At 35.7% G+C, this 14,952-nt stretch overlaps 1 protein-coding gene across 3 annotated transcripts in view; it reads right to left on the bottom strand.

Moving 5' to 3' along the window:
- PLS3 (plastin 3) overlaps nt 1-14,952 on the bottom strand; it is a 99,864-nt gene that overhangs the window by 21,235 nt on the left and 63,677 nt on the right. For all 3 annotated transcript variants that reach the window (XM_052662839.1, XM_052662836.1, XM_052662837.1), the window contains 5 exons: nt 11,284-11,447; nt 5,288-5,417; nt 4,420-4,552; nt 1,488-1,569; nt 553-718 (listed from right to left, as the gene is read on the bottom strand). In XM_052662839.1, the coding sequence (XP_052518799.1) occupies nt 553-718; nt 1,488-1,569; nt 4,420-4,552; nt 5,288-5,417; nt 11,284-11,385 (613 nt within the window). In that variant the 5' untranslated portion in view covers nt 11,386-11,447. The remainder of the gene's footprint in view (nt 1-552; nt 719-1,487; nt 1,570-4,419; nt 4,553-5,287; nt 5,418-11,283; nt 11,448-14,952) is intronic.

Below are 14,952 nucleotides of genomic sequence, written 5' to 3'. Positions count from 1 at the left end.
CTTAATATTTTAAACTTCAAAAGGAGAGGACAATGTAGCACTTCCTAGGACCTTAGGACAATTGTATCACATATGCTTATACATTCTACAAGTCTATGATGTGATATCAAAACCTATGCTATAAAAATGGTGCTTCTGCTAATTCAGGAAATATGAGACCATCAAGGGCAGGTTAGAATATTTTTGAAGAGCCCTAAATCTATAATAGAATAGAAAAGGTATTAAAATTAATAGGAGATGGTGTGCCTGAGGGTGGTAATGGGGTGGGGACTATGTGAGCAGAGCAGAAAAGAACGTTGCACAAATTCCTTAAACTCTCTGGGTTTTCATGTCTTTATTGTGAAATGAATTCTAAAGAGCCAGACAAATGTTAATTACTACTAAAGAAGAAAGTTATGATTAGGCTGTTTTCCTGAATAACACTATAACATTACCTTCTGTTAATTCTAGTTATCATCTAATCACCTCAATTAGGTGAAAGCATGACAGTCTGCATGACTAGAAAAAAATAACCAATAAACAATTTTCAAGATCATGACTGTGTTTCATTACCTTCATTCCTGCTTAATTCAATGTCAGCAAACAAACCGATCTTAATGATCTGCCACAGCAGTCCCAAAACCAGGTGAGGTTTCCCAGCCCTCAAATCCTCTGCACCAATGTTCACAACATGACATCCAATGGCAGAAGCCGAGTTCAGTGCCAAGTTCAAGTTTTCCTGCAAGACAGCCAATTTATAATGCTTGCTTCTTGACCTTTCTGTTTTTTTAGTCTTTTTCTCCCTTCACTGAAATAGCAGTAATGAAATTATGTATTAAGTTTACCCATACATGATCCACAGAAAGCAATATCCAAGCTTTGGTATTAAAAGCATAGCTAAAACAAATCTAGCCTCATTTTTATAGTCTTTTTCAGATTTCCAAGGCAAGTTAAAAGCATTTTTAGTTAGTCCCTATTGAAAGATACCAACCCTAAAGGAAAAGGCTGAGTTAGTAGAGTAAGTATATCCATGTGGGTTATGTGTTAAATTTCTTAAAATGCCTAAATGAGAGGTCTACTGAATACACATGAGAGTTCTATCAGTTCTGAATCTCCTCATCCCAAGAGATGGTCTTGCATAAGGAAATACTGCTATATAACACCCTAATACTAGATGGAAAATAAAAGCTTTCTATTCTTTAAGCATGCTAATTAACTTAAGAGCTTAAACGTGCTTGCTTATTTCTGTATGTTTGAACGCAAAATGTAATAAAAAGAATATAGGGCTTTGCAGTTAGACCTGGATTTGGATTTTAGTTCCAGCATTATTAACCTTGGTATAGCTCTGAAATCTTTCTGCATCTCAGCTTCTATGAAATCTGGAAAATAATCCTCTACTCAGAGCTGTTGTAAGAATTAAATGAGAAGATGCAAACTGCAGAGCCTTCAGTCTGTAAAACAGGTCCTCAAATAATAGTTTCATGGAAGGAGAGGAGAAGAGTGCATACCTGAATGATGAATGGTGTGAGTTTCTTCTTGTTGATTGCTCTCTCATCAATTGTATCAGGAACTGAAAGGTTGATCATTTTACTGAAACAGAAAAATTTAAATATTGACTTATTTTTTAAATACTCCATAAATATTCACAAATATTTTAAGGCTTATTATAACACATATCTCATGTAATCTGAAAAAAAAAGCAATGTATGACTTTAGTCAGGTTGATCAAAAAAACGCATGCATATAAAAATGCAAATAAAGGAAAGACCAAAGTGTTTATAGTAGTTGAATATTTCTGAGTTGGGGATTAGGGCATATTTTCTTATTTAATGTTTTGTACTTTTCACATTCTTTTACAAGAACAAATTACTTAGATATTAAAAACTTTGTTGAGTAAGCGTTAAAAACTGATAACATCCCACATTGAAGCTGAATATCTGTTAGATTATATAATGTATAATTAAAATAATTTCATCTACAAAGAGTGAAAATTAGTTAAGCATGAGATTCTTTCATTCACCAAATATTTATTGAGTAACTAGATGACACACAGGTACTATATTTGGTGCTAGAAATACAGTGATAATATCAATAGAAAGAAAAGTATTAATTAGGGCAGGATCTGACTTAGAACAACCTCATTTGGTAAAATTTGGAGTTAGACTCTAACATTTTAGATGTTTATACTACTGTCCTAAAACAAGTTATTTTTAGAGAAAACCATACTTATTTCCATGCAAAATTTAAATATTAAATAAATAGTATCATGTGAGTCTCTCTATTAAAATATGTGGGCAATTATTTCTTTACAGCCTATAAGTGGCAAGTAAAAGCGTATCTCACATTTTTAGAAATCATCTTTTTAAACAATCAAAATGACTGTATTGGAAAAAAAAATGAATTTTATATATTGTACACTGTCATCAGAAATATACCCACTGCACTGTTCTAAGTGTTCCAACATGTACTTACTTAATGCTCACAACAACTTTCTGAGCAAGCACAATAATATGGGGATCATAATGGATGGATCCTGAAATGCAAAGCAGTCAAGTACCTTTTTTTTTTTAATAATTCTTCCCTGCTATGGTTTATTACTAGAGAAGGAAATGGCAACCCACTCCAGTATTCTTGCCTGGAGAATTTCATGGACAGAGGAACCTGGTAGGCTACAGTCCATGGGGTCACAGAGTCAGATCCAAATGAACACACATACATGGTTTATTACAAGATATTAAATATGGTTCCCTATGATATACAACCTAGATAGTATATTCAAAAGCAGAGACATTACTTTGCCGACTAAGGTCCGTCTAGTCAAGGCTATGGTTTTTCCTGTGGTCATGTATGGATGTGAGAGTTGGACTGGGAAGAAGGCTGAGCGCCAAATAATTGATGCTTTTGAACTGTGGTGTTGGAGAAGACTCTTGGGAGTCCCTTGGACTGCAAGGAGATCTAACCAGTCCATTCTGAAGGAGATCAACCCTGGGATTTCTTTGGAAGGAATGATGCTAAAGCTGAAACTCCAGTACTTCGGCCACCTCATGCGAAGAGTTGACTCACTGGAAAAGACTCTGATGCTGGAAGGGATTGGGGGCAGGAGGAGAAGGGGACGACCGAGGATGAGATGGCTGGATGGCATCACGGACTTGATGGACTTGAGTCTGAGTGAACTCCGGGAGATGGTGATGGACAGGGAGGCCTGGCGTGCTGTGATTCATGGGGTCGCAAAGAGTCGGACACGACTAAGCAACTGAACTAAACTGAACTGATGATATACACTAGGACCTTGTTTATTTTATATATAGTGTATGTCTATATACACTATAAAACACTATAGTGTTTTACATATAGTGTATAGTGTACTTTATATATAGTGTGTGTCTGCTAATGCAAAACTCCTAATTTACCATCCCCCTTTTCCCCTTTGGTAATCATAAGCTTGTTTTCTATGTCCTTGAGTCTGTTAGTTTTATGAATAAGTTCATATTTTAAAATTTCACATATAAATGATATCATGTAGTACTTGACTTTCTCTGACTTCACTTAGTATGATCATCTCTAGGTCCATTCATGTTGCTGCAAATGGCATAATTTCATTCCTTTTATGGCTGAGTAGTGTTCCATTCATCTTCTTTATCCATTCCCCGTAGACTGACATTTAGGTCATTTCTGTGTCTTGGCTATTGTAAAACAGTGCTGCTATGAACACTGCGGTGCATGTATCTCTTTTAGTTTTCTCCAGACATATGCCCGAGAGTGGGATTGCTGGATCATATGGTAACTCTATTTGTAGTTTTTTAAGGAACCTCCATACTTTTTCCTATAGTGGCTGCACCAATTTACATTCCCACCAATAGTGTAGGAGAGTTCAAAGGGGTCAGTGTCTTGATTACAGTTATACAGATACTGAGAGGCAGAGCCTGAAAAGGAACCAGGTAGACTGACTGTAGAGCATGCTGTTAACCACTGTGCTCCACTACCTCAAAAAAGAGGTAAATCTACTGACAAGCTGTTGATAATCTTTTACCTTTTTGGCTGAGACACTGTTGGGTCTAAGGCAGCAGCACTGACAAACATATTTTTCAGAAATAAGTAACTGGAGATTGAAAAGTGACAAGTGGCCTGTTTTTCTTTTTTGGAATTTATGGTACTTGAGAATAAAGAGATACTGACATAAAAGGCTTAACAAAGTTGAAATGCTTAGCTTGCTCAGTGATGAGAAGAAACTGGAAGCTGAAAGCTCCTCTAGAAAGAGGTGTCCAGTCTGAATGACTGAGTTTTAGATTCACCTTTGGTGGCACTTTCACAGACAGACCTGAAGATGAAATGGACAGAACCTAGACAACTTTCAATTCTAGTTTTTCCCCAAGAAGAATCTGTCAGGCATCCAGAAACGACTGTATCAATTACATGGAAGACTACTCTTGGAAATCTTACCAAAGCACAATTCCATCACCAACAGCTTTGAACAGGTCATCGGTATTTGGGTTCATTGGTATGACATGCCGGCAATCTGGATCATTTTCCAAAGCTTTGTTTATCCAGTTAACAAAAGCATATTTTTCTTCCTCTAAAATTATGTGGAATAAGAAGACATTAGTTTATACTTTAGGTTAAATATTTGACTTCTAAAGCCTGAAATAGCTGTTCATGAGCACAGCAGTTAGTGTGTCATAAGCCTGTGTTATCCTCTTTGGAAACCCAAACAATTGAATGCAACACAATAGCTCTTAGGAGCTATAAAATTAACAAAGAAATAGAGCAAGGTTAACTGATCTTTACAGAAATTACAAAATTCTTAGAAGTTAGTTACAAAATTCTTTAAAAATTCTATTTATATTACCATAGGTGGTGCTAGTGGTAAAGAACCCACCAGCTGATGCAGGAGACAAAAGAGACGTGGGTTCCATCCCTGGGTCAGGAAGATCCCCTGGAGGAGGGCATGGCAACCCACTCCAGCATTCTTGCCTGGAGAATCCCATGGCTAGTGGAGCTACAGTCTATATGGTCGTAAAAGAGTCGGACACGACTAAAGCGACTTAGCACACACTGCTATAATAAAGCCTATTATTGTATCATATGTTGTATCATATCAGTATTGTGTACATATTGTATCATGGCTCTTACAAGCTAACAAAGCTATATAATAAATACCTGTAATGCTTTCATGGCAAGTATTAGCCCCAGTCCAAATACAGACCACAACAACTTCAACTGTATTCTTACCTAGGAGGCAGGGTTTTTCTAGAGCCTCTCCTTGACATTGTAGCAGGCACCTTATGTAGTTCACTGTGTTAACCATTACCTGAGTAAGAATGCTGCGTTCCTTCACTGGACAGCTCTGAAGTTCCTCCCAGAGCACAAATCCCTTCTTTCCTGTTGATGGCTTTGCGGAAGGTTTTGGCTATATCACTGCTTTTTACCTCTTGGAAAATCTATTAATGAAAACATGTTGCTGATTCACAATTTTCAATCTGGCACAACCATAAGCATATTGATCTTCTTTTATATGCTGGTAACCTACATTCCCCCCACAGGTGATGAGTGTTAAAAGATAAGGCAAAACTAAGCATGAGTTTTTAAAATGCTAAACAAGTACTTCAATACTGCTACCAAAAATGAAGCACCAGAAATCAACTGTACACACTTGTCAAAAACATTAAATGCCACATGCATTGAAATCTGCTTTAAGCCAAAAACTAGCATAGTTCAAAGGCATAGGTAAATCTATAAATTTCCTAGAACAAGAAAGACTCTGTTCTTTTCCTGCAAAGAAAAGACTGAAGGATTTTCCCCTTCTTTAAGCACGATACACAGTGCAAAGAAATATGGAAATTTTATAGTTCAACAACAACAACAACAAAAAAAAACTATTTCTTATCCTGGAGTAGCTTGGTAACAGCTAGAACAGAATAATAAGGGGGGAAATATGCTTAGTTGGCAGCAGGAGATGAATAAACCCAGAAAAGAGGCTTTTCAGTGATTTTCTCTTCACAAGAAGGCACAATACCAGGATGGAACAAAGCAAATTTCACACCCTACTCTAACCGATTGACTGAATGACTGGACATTTCAAAGGTCTGCCTATGTAAGTCTGAAATACTGGAATTACCTAACCTCCAGTGTGTTCCTGAGCTATCATTGTGCGTGGCTAAATTAGCCACCACCAGAAAAACAAGAGCAAGATGTAGTATTTTGATAAAAACTCTTTTAAAAGTTGTTTGGAACACACCAGGCTTATTGAAAGAAACTTAGAACCCTAATGGAAAAGTCACTAAGCAAATAGAAGAAAACTCAAAGGCCTTTAGCATTATTGACAAGTACATACTCATACACACACCTCAGGAGGGGTAGCCTATATGTGAAGGTCACAGAACAGAGTCGTGGTATTTAGCAGTTCAGGCTGTGTCTGTGACAGCAGGCATGAGCAGGCATGAAATACAGCCCACACTTCCCTAAGCAGGCCTGGGGTCTTGTGCAAGACTGTGGCAGGCAGAAACACAAGTGCCTTTTCACATTTAGTCTTTCCAGGAGGACACCTATTTGTAATTAATTGACCAAGAGAGTGACTTTTGTAACCAGTAGGAAAGTTGCTGTAACCCTGTCACAAAGTCATCTTTTCCTGTTACCATCCTTAAATCCTGGTCTTCCTTGGACTTATAAACACAATTATTTTATTTAGGAAAATGGTAAGCACGAAGTTTTACAAAATCAAGCTAATTTACTTTCTATAGCTGTGATTTTATGCTATGCCTATAATTTCAGAGGTGGACTTTTAGAATGGGTGTGTGTGTTTGTGTGTGTGCACGCCTCCATCTATTATGTATAATATATAGACACACATAAACTGACTACCAATGAAATCACTCTTGTTTCTCTCTGGCCATTATACTGACTCCTATTAAGTATCAATAGTGTGGAGCTGATTCATGTACTCTGGGTAATTTTCAAATTATTAAAATCATTTTTACTCACACTCTGATTTCAATTGGAATTTCATTTATTTCCCTGTACCATCCAAGCCAAGGTTATACAACAAAATGGTTGCTTGGGAATATAGCAGTTTTCATTGTGATACATTTTGTTCTAACAGGTCTCTTTTTGGTAACTATCCATCTGCTCAGTGAAAAAGCAATATTCACTATCCCACCTCATTCTGAACTCTACTTCATTTAGTAGAACAGTGTCTAGTAAATTAAAATCCAAAATCTAAGTCTTTTCCTCAAGACTGAGATACTATAAATCACTGGAATGACAAAAAAAAAAAAAAAGCTCCCAATGTGACTGCCTTGGAGCTACTGCCTCAGAATAACATATGAAAAGTTAATTTTCTTATTACAATTATTTTTGTCTTAAGGATCATTACCTTCTAAAATTAGGTTGCTTCCGTGATCACAATTTCAGCTGAAAAAATCCAAGTTTGCATATATCATGCAAAAGAGGAGTAACACAAATAATAATCATTTAAAAAAAGAATCTCTACAGTGTTCTAATACAATTACATAGCTCTACTTAAACCCTTGATGCTTGAGAATGACATGTTGAATGCAAAGATGCAATTAAATTAGTTACATTTTCAATTGTCTTACAAAATTTACATGACCTTGCTTTTCTAAATATCTTTAAATTCTTCCAGCCAAGTGCAAATTTGCAGTTTCATAGTATTTTCATCTGTTCTTTGTATTTTAAACAAATGTTAAAAGATAGGAGATGACTGAAGATTTACGTATTTGTTCAATGGATTCACCAAGTGAGAATGAACACTTTATTTTCTACTTTAGTAAAGAAATCTCTCCAGTGGATGATAAGACAATTTCAGTATAAGCCTTGGCTTAACAAAAATCTCTGAAATCAGAGAAAACACCAGGCCAGCTACTGTGCTGGAGAGTTGTCAATGAATCTATTCAAAGCTGCCTGTTGTGATACTAATGAGCTCACTGTTTCACGCTGTTTTCCCTCCAGGAGGAGGGACTTGCTTTATCATGTATGAACAAACTCCTGGTGTACACTGCTCTCTCTGGTTCTATACATCTTTTCCAGTCTCTTTTATGAAACATATATGTCCTATACTCCTTTTGAAAGTGTCATCACCTTCCTAGATGAACACTAGTGGTCAAATCAAAGCAATGCAGAGACATAGAGTTTAAGAAAGAAAGATTTCAGAAAGAGTTGCAAAAAAATATGACTGGCTTCCAGTGTTTGAGGTTTGTTTCCAATATAGTAGGTTTGAATTTTTACTTTTTGGAAATCTGTTGTAGGCCTAAACTTAGTAATAATAGGAAGAGGACATTGCTTGTTTAATAAATAGAAATAACTACCAACAACTAATACTTCTATAGTATTTGCTATATACCAGGCCCAATTCTAAGCACTTTGCTTATATGAAGTTATTATCTCTATGATATACTGGTCTTTTTATAGATGTAGGAAAATACCTTACTACAATCTAAGAAGTATAAAAATCTAGTAACTTGGTTTTGAAATACTCAAGAGAAACAAGATCAGCTAATATATATTTAATTTTAATGTGTGAAGTTTACATATAATTTGGGGACTCTTTTCTGCCATATATATATATATATATATATATCTCCTTCTCCAAAATTAATATAGACATTTTGTTGGTAGCCTGGTTTGCAATTAGTACCTTTTAAGCAGCAATTTAAATAAAAACCAAAAATCTAACATGCAAGAACATGTTTATTTCTATTTCCTTATGTTAATCCCTGACAGGAATAATGTGCTTCTGTTAGGGGAAGCACACTGACTGAAACCGCCCACCCTGGCCAGGCACCATAATAACCATTTGCATGAGTTGTTTTATGATAGGAGGTCCTGGTAAGGAACAGGGAACTAATAAGCCACCACCAACCGGAAGAGTTCAGAAAAGGTCAAAAGGAGATACCACATGTCCGACCACCTCGCAGAATCCTTCTCTCCGGCATCCATCTTGACTGAACAAGGTGTGCACCACCAGGAGGGACTCTGAGTCAGAATGATTGGCTAAAGACAACCTGGAAACTAATCCCATCACCATAAAACCCAAGACTTCGAGCCAGGTGGCAGAGCTGTCCTCCTGGGTTCCCTTACCCTACTGTTCTCCACCCAGGTGCCCTTTCCCAATAAAATCTCTTGCTTTGTCAGCACATGTGTCTCCTCGGACAATTCATTTCTGAGTATTAGACAAGAGCCCAGTTTCGGGCCCTGGAAGGGGTCCCCCTTCCTGCAACACTTCCTTTTTCTCAGATAACTAAGATCTACCATATTTTGCCTAATGATTTGTAAGAGGTTTCATTGATGACAAGGCAGATGGGAATGGACAGATGTCTGCTTGGTTAATCATACACCCATCTTTCTTTCAGTACAGTCATGGTGGTGTCATTCTGAAACTTCAGGTGAGTTATTTTACTGTCTTCCTTTCCAAATTTTTGAACAAAGAGGGGTAACTGACAAAGCCATCAGTTCCCTGTGTAATGCTGGGCAAGTCACTTCCTTTTTGAGAAATTTAGGCTTTTTTTTTTAATTTGAGAAATGAAGGAGTATAAACATATTGATTTCTTCCAATTCTCAAACATATATATTTTAACCAACAAGGTTCTCATTAGTATTTTATTTTTTAAAAAGTCCCGGGTGATGCCAAAATTATGAAGCTTATTATTCACTTTTAAAGAAAATATGAGGTTAGTCACAGCCACAAACAGCTGTGTGGAATCAGCAACATTTCAAAATATACAAAATTAAATATTTCCCTAAGATGATTTTTCTCAAAGACAGTTTCATAACCGTCTCCTTAAAAACACTGGCACACTGCACATCTTGATTATTTAAGTCTGTTCTTCCCAGTAGATTAAAAAATTCTGAGCAGCAAACTGTATCAAAAGTAAGCAATCGTAGTTCACCACCACTCTAAGCTGCTTTAAATTCACAATTAAACATGCAGTTACAAGAGGGGCAAGTTATACATCAGAGGACATGCAAGTGCTCACATTGCAAGTCAATTGCAACTTACTATTGAACACAGGATTTAAAACAAAAGGCTTTGGCAATAACTGGAGGCAAAAAAATGGTGGGGAGGAAATCAGTATTGCAAAAGAAGATAGCAAGAACTATAATAACATTATAATTCTGAACCTTGTGCATTTTAAAACAGTAATGCTCCCTTCCTCCCTGCCCCACCCCCAGGCAAATGCTATCTATCAGAAGAGCAGACATCATTACTTAGTCAAATTTGCTTCTGGAACTTTCCAGGTGTTCTAAAGGGGCTAATTCTAATAGGCGAAAATATATCAGAATTTCACTTGCTATATTGAGCTGTGGTTACTGATGGGAGTATATGTTATCATTTCAGGTGTCTTGGGGCAAAAACAAACCTTAGAAAAGATAGGAGTGCTAGAAGTTTGTGATAATATTAGGCACTAATTACTATCTGTACTACACATAAGGAATGCCAAATAAGATCTAGTCAAACTCAGTCTTAAATCAATAATAAAATGATGAAATCTTAAGAGTGTTCTTATTTGAGGAAACAGCTATTCTTTAATATCTATCTCAAATACTTTGTCAATGAATATGGATGGAAAATGTCCTATGTGCAGAAAAATTTTGACCCCACTAGCTAGCAGCTAAAAGCATTAAATTTCAATAATGAGTACCACACACACACTCTTCTAAGTGCTGAGTATGGAACACTAGGTGCTTGGGAGTAGAATTAAGAAATCAGCCCCTAACCTTGAAGAGTATTTGATGATACTAGAGAAGAAAACAAGAACTTTAACTGCTTCTTCCAATGGATTAAAAAGATATGTTTCTAACTTTTAATTATCAAAATCATCATCCTAGGGAAAATGGTACAGTTAACTACTACTGCCACAAGATTAGCAAACATATTTTTAATCAGAAAGTTGAACTCAGGAAGCTTCCAAGACTGTGAGTCAGGGTGTATCATTAACGTTTGGGACCACGCTGTTCACCTATAGAAAGAGCACTTAAAGCATGTGATTTCACACCTTGAAAAATGTTCTTTAATTATGCATCCCCCTAAGGAGACTGTTCACCTTACACAGCAAGCAGAGTGTTATATCTTTTATTCTGTCAGTGTTTTTTTCTCAGTTTTTTTGTTAAGATATTCTAATGGCTAAAAAAATGAGCTAAATATAGTGGGTGAGATGAGAGAAATTTTATTAGTTATAACAATACTACTATGATATATTTAGGAACTTAATAGGACTTATTACTAAGAGACCCCACAAGACAAAGAAGCAATCACTACTTCTAATAAATGGTAGGTTTTCACATACTTACATAAACAAATTCGTCAAAACTTATCTTCCCATCTTTATTCCTGTCACCATCCAGCATGAGTTTTTGAATAATTTCTCTCACTTTATATCCAGGTAATGGCATATTAGCTTCCTTGAAAAGCTCATGAAGTTCATAGTCACAAATGAATCCATTGCTGTTGAGGTCTTTTTGATAAGGGAAAACAAGCAAAAAAGGAAATAAATTAACCTATAGAATATTTTTCTTCATTTTAGACTCAGTTCTTAAAGCTTAAAGTTTATTAGCTCACCTAAATACAATATTATCCTTTCTTATTGTTTGCTACCTAAAGAGGTCTGAAAGGGAAATGCAAATTTTAACTGAAAGGGCATGGCTTGTATCATGTTTCTTGTATTTTGAACTGTATAAGTAGCTTTGCTTAAAAATAGCATCCCTCATATTAGGAAAGCACAGTTATCTAATAAAATTATCATTAAATCATAAAGCTGAGAGACTTCAGAATAGATTATATACCAATAAAACACTGCCATGCTATAAAACAATTCTTACTGTAGCTATTTAGAAGTTTTATGCCCCTTATTCTCCCCTTTGTCAAAGATAACAGTTTGTGATTAATGCTAATTATATTATATAGAACACCTGAAATATGCTATCCTCTTGAGTGCCAATTTTTTCAAGAGTTAATGTAAATAAATGTTAATACAAAACAAATACAGAGTTCATAAAAATAAATGCAGTCATAAGTAATGCAAATGTTTAAATGAAGTCTACAAATAATTTTAAAATTTTTGTGCTTTCATAATTTTAACAGGGTATCTAAGTGCTGATAATGCTTATTCGGAAACAATTAAAAATGGAAAAAAATGATCAATGACTAAAAGTTAATTTATTGGAAAAGAGGGCTAATGTCCTAAGGTGTAATTTTTCAGTAAAGACTGTTGGACTTTGACCAGCTATTTCATAAACTTAAATGTTCAGAAATGCTTTTGATTCCTTAGCTCCTACACTGATTTTCATATATAAATTTAATTATAATAGAGGGAAACAATCTGAATAGAGAAATGACTCAAGATGATGCCAACACCATTTAAGAAGATATACTATGAAGTTAATCTGTTTGATATATTACTTAAAAACTGTACCAAAACAAAAAATAAAACAAAATTGCACCAGATACTGTTCCTAAGATTGGAGATACTGCAACCAATGAAACAAAGCCTTGCTAGACAAAAGCTCACCTTCTCATGACAACTAATAAGCAAGTAACATATAGCATAAATGCTATGAAGAAAAATAAAGTGGGGTAAGGGGTTAGAATGGGGGCTATTTTGCCCTCCAGGGAACATTCAGTGCATAAAGGCCAAGAATGCTACTAAAAATCCTCCAGTGCATATGACCCCCACTCCCACTCCTATCCTGCAACACAGAATTGTGCAGCTCAACATTTCAGTAATGCTGAAGTTGAAGAACCCTGGGTTATAGTGACAGGTGGGGCTATGGGTGATGGTGGGAGTGCTATTTAGAGAGAATCATCAAGGATGGCCACTTTGACGAGGTAATATTTGAATGAAGACTTAACCTGAGGTAAGAAAGTGAATTATGTGGCTATTTGTGGGGGGCAGATTTTAGGTAGAGGAAAGAGCAAATGCAGTCTGTGATGTGGAAATGTGTCTGACGTGTTTTGGGGACAGCAAAGATCCAGTATGACTTGAGCAGAGTGAGCAAAGGACAAAATGAGAGATGAGGTCAGGGAACTGATCATGGAAGCTCTTTTAGGGCATGATACACAGTCTGGATTTTCTTCTAAGTGTGATTGTGAAGCAAAATTGATATTAGCCAATGTAGGCCAAATATTAAAATATTAAATCCCCTGTGTGAAACCATTTCCCTAATAAACTGAAAGCTGATGAAATTGTTATGTTTAGTTTTAATGAAGTATATGATTCTAGAGTCAAATATTCTTAAGCATAGATTACCATATTTTAAATCTATCAATTAAAATATTCATACTTTTAAAGCATCATCACCAAAGTACCCAACACTTCTGAAAATAGTTCACTAATAGTTCCTTCAAGGTAAAGTACTTGATTCCTCTTAGGGCACATCTTCACTGTTTTTGCTTTGAACGTATAAAGCCATACATCAAACACTTTATTAGTAAGTGTTTATATGCAGAAATCAATCCAGCAACGACATCTGCATTTGCTAAAAAGAACAAAGTAATCCACATGGCACTGTGGTAGGATTTTAGCAACTTCTGATGAATGAAATTCTTGGGTTTAAATATACCTTTCCCCACGCACATACCAATCTGTTTCTCCCATTTTCTTTAAAAAGCAAAAAGACCACTCAGTTCTAGGGAGTGTGACAAAGCGAAAGATACACAGCATACACAAGAGGGAGTAATGTGACACAAGCTCTAACTACATTTAATTTGCCTAAGTCATCTCTCCAGATCATAGTTTTCTCATCTGTAAAAGGGGGGCTTCATTTGATCTTAGAGAAGATCCCCTTTTAGCTCTAAAAAAACTGGAGATAAAAACCCATCATACATATGAAAAACAAATATAGAGTAATAACATTCTGATCATTATTAAACCTTAGTATCCAACCACCATATTCCTTCATTTTATTATATCTATGGAGAAGGAGACGGCATATTCCTTTTGACTATTGAAACTTTGTCCACACAAGCAATTTCTGATAGAAAGATATTTTAAAACATACTCTATTTTCCTCTGACTTCTGAAATGACATATCAGAACATAATTTAATTGTGTTACTTACTCCACCTTGGACCTAGCATGTTGTTCTTTTTGTATTCTCAGTGATATAATAGAAGTGGAAGGCAGAGATGTTTATTTTTTTATCTATTATGCTGGAGAACTATAATGAATTCAAAACTACATGAAACTGACAAAGGCACTGAGTCTAGTCTGTCCGGCAGTTTCTTTGCTTTAGGTAGAAGAGAGGTGCAGGCAATGGGGGAACTACCACTTGTGTGCACCCTCTCTGAAATAACCTCTCTTGAGCATTAATTAGAAGCTCACTGATGTGATTAAAAGATGCCAGGAAATAGCCACCCTAAAATATAACTAGCATAAAATAACCACATGTGGAAATACCATTTTGAAGTAAGAGAAGTAATAACAGATGCTTTCAGCAATGGACAGAAATGTTTTAAAGGGGGTCTGGAGGAATATGAATTTCTCATTACCTGACAATCTTATGAGATTGTAAAAATCTCTTGATAAAGATTCTCCTAAATCTTTCTCCAACCCCAGTATGTAGCACAGTTTCTTGCACAGAATAAGCAGAGGGAAAAATTATTTTTGTTGAACCAGTGATCCTGAAGTATTTTTAAATTAATTTTTATTGGAGTATACTTGATTTACAATGTTGTTGGTTTCTGCTGTACAGCAAAGTGAATCAGTTATACATATACATATACCTACTCTTTTTTAGATTCTATTCCCATGTAAGTCATTACAGAATATTGAGCGTTCTCTGTGCTATACAGTAGGTTCTTATCAGGATCCTCAAGTATTAAACCAGGAAAATAATGCTCTAATCTAATGAGCATTTTAAAAACATAAATAAGCAAACAACAATGAGCAAAAAATGAAGAAATAGCACTGATAGACTGAATGGCACTCCATCAGGAAACCCTGAGGACAAAAATATCCCTTA

This window comes from Budorcas taxicolor, chromosome X (genome assembly GCF_023091745.1).
Source record: "Budorcas taxicolor isolate Tak-1 chromosome X, Takin1.1, whole genome shotgun sequence".
NCBI classification, from domain to species: Eukaryota; Metazoa; Chordata; class Mammalia; order Artiodactyla; family Bovidae; genus Budorcas; species Budorcas taxicolor.
Note: the sequence above shows the minus strand (reverse complement) of the source record. Positions and strands in the feature narration are given on the sequence as shown.